The 7,655-nt window shown below is 47.9% G+C and overlaps 1 protein-coding gene across 1 annotated transcript in view; it reads right to left on the bottom strand.

Annotated features, from left to right (window-relative positions):
- The window catches only part of RET (ret proto-oncogene), a 163,481-nt gene extending 158,579 nt beyond the window's left edge, over positions 1–4,902 (bottom strand). Inside the window, 1 exon segment of the mRNA XM_069068365.1 lies at positions 4,556–4,902. Coding sequence (XP_068924466.1) covers positions 4,556–4,655 — 100 coding nt within the window. The 5' untranslated portion in view covers positions 4,656–4,902.
- Positions 4,903–7,655: the final 2,753 nt, after the last annotated feature.

Here is a 7,655-nt window from a genome sequence, read left to right as displayed (position 1 = left end):
GAGAGAGAGAGAGAGAGAGAGAGAGAGAGAGAGAGAGAGAGAGAATAAAGAGAAAGGGAGGAGAAAGAAAAAGAGAAAAAGGAGAGTGGGAAGAATGGGGCAGTAAAAAGGGGAAGAAGGTGAGAGAGGAAAGGGACGGACAGAGGAGGGGAGAGAGAGACAGAGAGAGACGAGACAGAGAGGCTGAGAGAGCCAGGGAGAATGAGTGAATATGTACCCAAAACTGGCTTTGGGCTTCTGTTAAAACCTATCTCCTGACCCCAAAGTTATTTACCTCCCTTGGCCCTAAAATGCCCTGTTAGTGGGAGATCTTCCTAAAGTTCAGTCCTCAGGGAGCACAAAGGGTCAGTCAAGCCTTGTGACCCACTCGGAGGCTTTCTATGTAACCCCAATCACACTTCCCCCTTCTAGGCCCTGCCCTCGAACCATTAACAACACATCAGCACCGAGCAGATACTTTGTTCTCATTTCCTTCCTGCCTGTAGATGGGTTCTAAGAGTTTCCTTGGGTTTACCGGAGGCTTTGGGAATTCATCACAAGGGCGGAGGCAGTTAAGCACAGTGGGAAAAAGTGCCATCTTTCCTTTTAAGCCTGGATCCTGCCACCTGTTAGCTGTGTGACCTTGAGCAAGTCCCTCCCCCATTCTGGGCCTCAGTTTCCTCTACTATAGAATGAGGAAGTAAGATGAGATGACCTGTGAGGCCCCTTCCATTCCTATGGCCATCAGCTATGATGCTGGGTCTAGCAAGGATGGGAAGGGAGCTGCCTACTCCACTCTCCCACTCACACCCCATTTTTTTCCAAGCTCCAGAAAGGGAGAGATGTTGGTTTTCCCTTCTAGGAACTTTCAGTCTAGACCTTGAGGTTCTTAAAAGGTGAGCAGCTACACAGATTTGGAGTGGCAATGACCCAAAATTAAAAGTCCCAGAGGTTCTATCATCCCTCCCTCAAGCACCCTCCTCCCTCTGAGAGATTCTACTCTAATTAACCTCAGGTCCCCATGGCCTCTTTAAACTTGCCAATTCGAAAGCTTCTCAACATCTCTGAGGTATGGGAAGCCTTTACTTGAACTCCCCCACCCAAACATGGTAGGGTGCAGGGAGCTGAAAATCCACCTCTCTCAGTTTGTCAGGGGGGTGGTAGTGGAAAAGGGAGGCCCATATTCCTTCTCCACTGCCTTGGTCCTCCACCTCTTTGACTATATCCTATATAACATCTCCCTGGAAAACCCTGATTCCCCAAGGGGACAGAGGCTCACATATATACTGCCAAGTAAAACATCACAGCCCCTGCCCCCCCGTCTGTTTTGAAGCAAGATGCATTCTGGTTTGATCTTTGCAACCTTGCCTCACCAGGAAACCGAGGGAATCTTTCTTGAGCTAGGCAAAGCTGGGAGGGGAAAGGAGAGACGCAAATAAATGTGTTTGTATTTTATCTAGTAAAGGAGTCTTTGTGGGTGAGAATGGGTTTTGTAAAGCCATTGATAGTTGTGTGTGTGTATGTGTGTGCGTGTGTGTGTGTGTGTGTGCATTTAACCTTGAAAAATCAAAACAGATCAAAGTCAATGACTGGGTGATTTCTTGAGATAGGCCAGTTGAAGAAGGCTGAGGATGCAGAAGCTGCCTGAAGCCAGCAGTATTTGCTCTCCTAGAGGACCTAGGCCATTCTGTGAACTCCTCAAATCCCAGGCATCAATCTTACTAGAGGACATCAACAATCAGTTCCTCAGAAGAACAATTTCTCCTGCTGCTGCTGTTGCTGAGAATATACATACGACCTCTGTGAATACAAAGTTGCCCACCCAGAGTCACAAGAGTTTAAAAAACATCCCTGTTTACCCCTCTGCTAAAATTCTCAGCCTCTCCTTCCTCCCCATGTCAGTCAAAGGCCAAACCCTGGCACACATGATTCCTGCTTCTATTGCCTATGAGTTAGATTCTGACCCTAAGCCCCAAGTCACCCTGCAAAAAGTCCCCTGGAGAAACATTCAGGGGAAGTTTAAGGGGAAAAAGGATGAAATTTAAGTGTTTCTTTTCTTGTTCACCTAATGGGGGTAGGGATGGGTGGAACAGCTAAGAGGAAAAGCAAAGATTACAAATGAATAAAGTTTCCAAGCTCATGAGAGAAAGCTAAGCTTTTCTAATACACACATACATTTTAGGGTGAAGACAGGCTGTCATTGGGAAAAGGCTATGAGGAAAATCTTACAATACTTATTTCTTTCCCCTCTTACTCCTCCTTGGCAAGCAGGGAGCCTACCTCTCATCGGTTCTAAGAGCAATTTCTCTTCCTAAGAACAGGACTCCACCCGCTGTGGGGAATCTGTCTTCAAACCTTCCTCCCCTAAGCCCTCATTTGAAGGGGGACTATTAAAAAGCCAGTCTGAATCAACATGAAGGGTGGGTATCTTTCTCTAGAACCAGGGCTGAAAAACAAGGTGCCAGAAGTCTCACTCTCTCACCAATAAGGACACCGGGATGTTTAGAAGGAAGGGCAAGCAAAAGGTCTTTGAAAGGAAAAGGAGGGAGCAGTTAAAGGGCCTTTACAGAAAGTGACCCCTTTATCTCCACTGAGACTAAAACAGAAGGCAGTAAGGCTCTGAATGCAACACTTGGGCCTGAGGTCATGACAGAAAAAAAAGAAATTTCTTCTTAGCAAAGGAGTTACTGGATGCCATAATGGATGCCCAAAAGAGATTATTTAGGTAGGCTTTAACTGGATCCAAATATCTCTCAAGATCATAGACCCTAAGGCCAGTGACTCTACAATTGGTAAACTAAGGCAAGCAGACATCTCTCTTGAGGTTCAAGCTTAGTACTATCTAGAATTAGCATAGTGTAGCTAACACTCAAGGAAGAACCATTTAATAAATTCTCCAGGGTCCTCCTAAATCAAGCAGGAGTCATTAAGATCACGTCTGGATTTCTACAGCTTAATATTCCTCAGTCTTACCAAGGAAACAGATCCTTTCTCTTTGGTCGAAGCCTTAATATTGGGAAGCAAGTTGTGATCCTAACCAATTAGAATAAACAAGTGATGGTGTTTCAAATGGAGAGGAATAGCTATTCACTGGCATGGTTAGTTAAAGGTATGCCTAAATGCCTACAAGTTGGCTCAATGCAGTTTTCTGGGAAATACAGCCAAAAAGATTTGCTTTCAGGTGCTTTTTAGTCAGGTCTTTTTTCAGCTGGTAGTAAAAACCATTTAAGAAAAGCAAATTAAAATGAACAGCAGCGCCCCCCTCTCCAACCTCCTTTGCTAAGACTTGCCATCAGAAATAAATTTCTATCTGAAGAATGAGTTTACTGACCCAGAAAAAAAAAAAGGAATAACAGCTTTAGAGACTAAAGATTTCAAAGAGTAAATCTGATTCATAAAAACACAAACATTTTCAATACATTAAGTATCTTCGCTTCTATTTAATCATACCTAGGCCAAGTACAAAATATACTTTCAAATTAACTCACGGAAAAAAAATGCCTAGTAGGGTGAAAAGGCCAGAAAATTCAGCTAGGACAAAAAGTAATATGCAGGCAATACAGTAATCCTGAAATATACAACATGTTTTCTAAGGCCAAGGAAAAGGATACAATATTCAAACAAGCTTCAGATATTTGATAGAGCCGTAAAAGTAGGACAGGATTTCCTTATTATGTATATTAAAACCTGGCATTCTGCATTTTCTCTTCCTCCCTTTTCTCCTCCCAGTCCCCCCTCCCTCCGGTTCCGCAGGTCCTCTTTAAGTGCTACTGCTTCTAAGGAAAATTCGGTCCTCTATCAAAACAGGAAAAAGGTAACTGACTAACCCTTTCCCAGCTGTGATGACTCTAATCATCTAGGAAACATTACAAGCTAGGACAGACTGAGAAAGCCTAAACACCTCATTTACCTCTCTCGCCTCGCCCCCACTTTTTCATCAACAACCACAATGTTTTGTTTTGTTTTTCACGAAGGTACTACTCCCCCCCCCGCAAAAAAAAAATTTTATTCCCCATTCTCCGATGTCTCCAGAGAGGGCTGAGAAAACTTGTTGGGGGAGGAGAGAAGAGGAAAAAAAAAACCCCAAAACACTCAACACTACAATTCTGATTTATTCGCGTGAACATCAGAAAAACACGTTAGCAAAACATGTCCATATGGAGATAAGAGAAATACAATGATTTTCTGTTTGCATTGGAAACCCAACAGCTGTGGAAAACCTCGTCAATGTTACAAGCCAATAACTTTTCATCTTTCGGTCTTTTTCGTTTATTAGCCTAAACTCAATTTACTTTGCTGATATTAAAACCATGGGGGGGGGGGGGAGAGAAAAATCATCTTTCACAACCTTAAAATAGAAACACACTTTAATATCCATCTGCTCCACTCCATAAATTTACGGGCAAGCGAATACACATCTGTTCTAACTTAGTCCCGAAGCTGAAATAGTGGAGCGTAATATCAGCATTATTAGCATCTTGTTTATCTTTTCCTTCTCCCACCCCCCACTTCCCACATCTGGGGTCTCATGAAGCAGACAAAACTTCCTGGGCTGATTGAAGTGAGCACGACTCACCTTCACAAAGGAGAAGCCCCACGAGCCCCCTGAGGAGAGACATCGTTGTCCCCCGCCAGTAAATCCCAGCGCAGAGCGAACTAGCGAGGGAGCGGGGCATGCGTGCGTCCCGCGGGCGCAGGCGGGCAAGTCGCGGGCTGGCAGCGGCTCGGGCGTCCGTCCTCTGAGAGGCGCCGCCGGCCGCCTGCGGGTCTCCGCGCTGGGTGGCTGGCTGGCTGTTGCAGCAGCTGCTGCAGGGTCTGTCTCGGCAGCCTCAGCCCGGCTGCCCCATAGTCTGGGGAGAGTGCGGATCTGCGGGGAAGTGCGCTCTCTGTTCTGGTCTCAGGGAACTGTGGCGATATGACCAGGAGGAGGAGAGAGGGAGAGAGCGAGCGTGAGAGGGAGGGGAGAGAGAATAGGGGAGGGAGGGGCGGGGAGGGGGGAGCAGGGATGCAGGCGGACACACATACACACACACACACACACACACGCACACACGCACGCAGCGGAGGGAGGAGAAGGGTGTGAACCTGCAGCTAGGAGGCTCTTGGCAGAGCTGTCTCTGCCCCTGCCCGGGCTGTGCTGCTCCCTAGGTCTTTCTCTCCTGGTGGGAAGGGCTCCCCATATTTCCCCACGTCACACGCCCAGCCCACCCCTCCCACTAAGTTTCCCCACAAGGGCTCGCTCCCACTGGGTTGTGACCTGGGCTCAGGGAAGGCCCCTCTCGCCTAGCTCAGCGCTCAGCGCTCAGCCCGGTGCTGGCTGCGCAACTTTCCAGAAGCGAAGAGAGAGAGGAGTGGGAGATGGCGAGCAGAGGAAAGGATGCTGCCTTCTCTCCCAGAGGCTGAGCTGCCGTGCTCTGGGAAAGCGCTCGGGGAAGGGGCTGCCGGGGGGTTTGGGTAAGAAGGACAGGGTGGGGCGTGAGCACTGAAGGGGGGGCGCAGTCTGCAGAGGAACTATTCTGGGGCGGGGCGGGGGCGCGGGCAGCTCAGCTTGGCTAACGCGTCTACCTGGGGTGGGGGGGAGGGAGGGAGGAGATCGGCTTGGATCGCTGGTCCTAGGACTAGTGGACCAGCCAGCGTAAAGAGAAAGACGCCAGAGCCCCCGGGCGCATCACCACCTGGGCGCGGCGGTGCGGTCCCTGAAAGTGGAGGATTGAGACAGACTGGAACTCCCCAAAGGGAAACGTGAGGGCTGTAGACGAGGCTCTTGGCCCCTGGGTCGGAGGAGCAAGTGCAAGGGGATGGCAAACATGGATTCCCTAAAGCACTGAGTGGAGAGGTTAGTGGGTGTGGGGAGAAGCACGTGCCGGGCAAAGTGAAGTGCAAAGCACACTATACAGAAATAATGCTCCTTTGCTGTCTGTATAACCTTGGCCAAGTTATTCACCTCTCCAGGCCTTAATTTCCTCACCTGTAATATGAAGGAGTGGGCTCGATGAAGTCACCGACCCTTCCAGTTGCAAATCCTATGATCCTAAGGTGGGATGGGTCCCACAGTCACTGGGTGAAGGGAAGAGAATGTGCACGCTCACAGAATAAACAAGACAACTTTGTACAGGGACAAATCAGGGAGGATTATGTTGATTGGCAAACCCACATTAACCTGATTTTACCTCTAAAAAAACAAAACCACAACCTCTGCTCTGGCTCCTCAGCATAAAATATTGAAAATATCCGGCATTTCTGTGATTCAGACACTTCTTGCCTTCAGTCTTTAGTGGAGTCTTCATGAACTCCGGTATGCCCCATTCATTGCCTGGTGGCTGCCAGCATTTAGATAAGGTAATCTGAATTTAACTGGTCTTCACACTAAAGGTTTGCAGTCTGGAGCTACCTCTTCCTGTACTCAAAGCTTCCTCAGCCTGGTAGAATCTTACAAAGCTTACTCTTCTCTAGCAAATCCTTTGAATATCCAGGCTCCAAATCCTGTAAGGCACCAGAGGACCCTAGGAAAGACTCACATTAGTGCTGAACATACCAGAAAAAAAAAAAAGAGAGAGAGAGAGAAGGTGAGAGCTAGGCCCAAATATAATGCTTGGATTATGCTAGTGAGTGCTAAGTGCCTCCTGCTTGGCAATGAAAAAAAAAGGTATATATATTTTTTTTAATTAAGGGAGCCAGAGGTTGTCTGTGAAGACAGTTTAACCCCAGAGGCTTCCGCCCACCTCAAAGTAGGTTCTAGCAGTGGCCTTTTAAAATTGCTATGGGGATCCAGAAGGCTCAGCAGTGTGCTGAGGACTCCTTTCCCAAGTTGTTGCTGCTTCCCAAGCAGGCAGGTTCTGGAAACCTCAGACTCAGTCCCATGGAACAAATCCAAGAGGGAAAGGGCCTTTGTTCTTCAGAGTGGCAGGAAGATTGAAGCCTGTGGCTTGGGTGGAAGGAATAGGAGGGACCCAGGATCCTCAGTGTGACTCCCTTTCTCCTTCCCTCTCCTTCAGTAGGGACTGCACTTCCCCAACCCCTCCCTTACTGAGATGTAGTCAGAACTAAATAAGCAATTGCAAATCACTCTGCAGATATGAAGTCAAAGTGAAATCAGCCTCTACTGTGAGAGGAGCCAGCCAGCAGGATGGATGAGAAAATGTTCCAAAGCTTTGGCACACACACAAGTTGGCTCTGCCCCAGTCCATTCTACCCAAGGATGGCAAAGCACTCAGTCCATAAAGTTCACAAAGGTAAGGCAGAGTCCAGTTTTCAGAGCAGCTGTATGACCTCTGGGCAGGACAGTTTGGGAGGCAATAAGGGAAGGTCCCCAGGAGCAGATCTAGGTTGGGGAATTTACCTGGTTTGAAGGTTTCAAGGAGTTCTGAGAGGAGGAACTGGCTCCCCCAGACATTGTCCAGTGGCCTGGTGGCCTAGGATATTACACTCTCCTCTCTCTGCCCCTCCCAAAGGAGAGTTAGCCAGTCTAGTTTATTGAACCATCTCCCCATTTTAGAGTCTTACACTCAAATCTCTTCCCAGGACTTAGCCCAGATACAGGGAACATGAACAAAAACCAGCGACTTGGTGGATACTAGTAAACCACTCACCCCCGCACTCCCCATGATACTCTGAAGCTTCCTGACATAGACTCATTCTCTGCCAGGACAGGATCTCACACTTCTCTGTGGGAGGAT

The sequence above is a fragment of the Petaurus breviceps genome, unplaced genomic scaffold, assembly GCF_028583685.1.
Source record: "Petaurus breviceps papuanus isolate PSGF00001 unplaced genomic scaffold, PetGlider_PUasm1.0 90762, whole genome shotgun sequence".
Classification (NCBI taxonomy): Eukaryota; Metazoa; Chordata; class Mammalia; order Diprotodontia; family Petauridae; genus Petaurus; species Petaurus breviceps.
The sequence above is the reverse complement of the archived record's forward strand: the minus strand, read 5'-3'. Positions and strand labels throughout refer to the sequence as shown.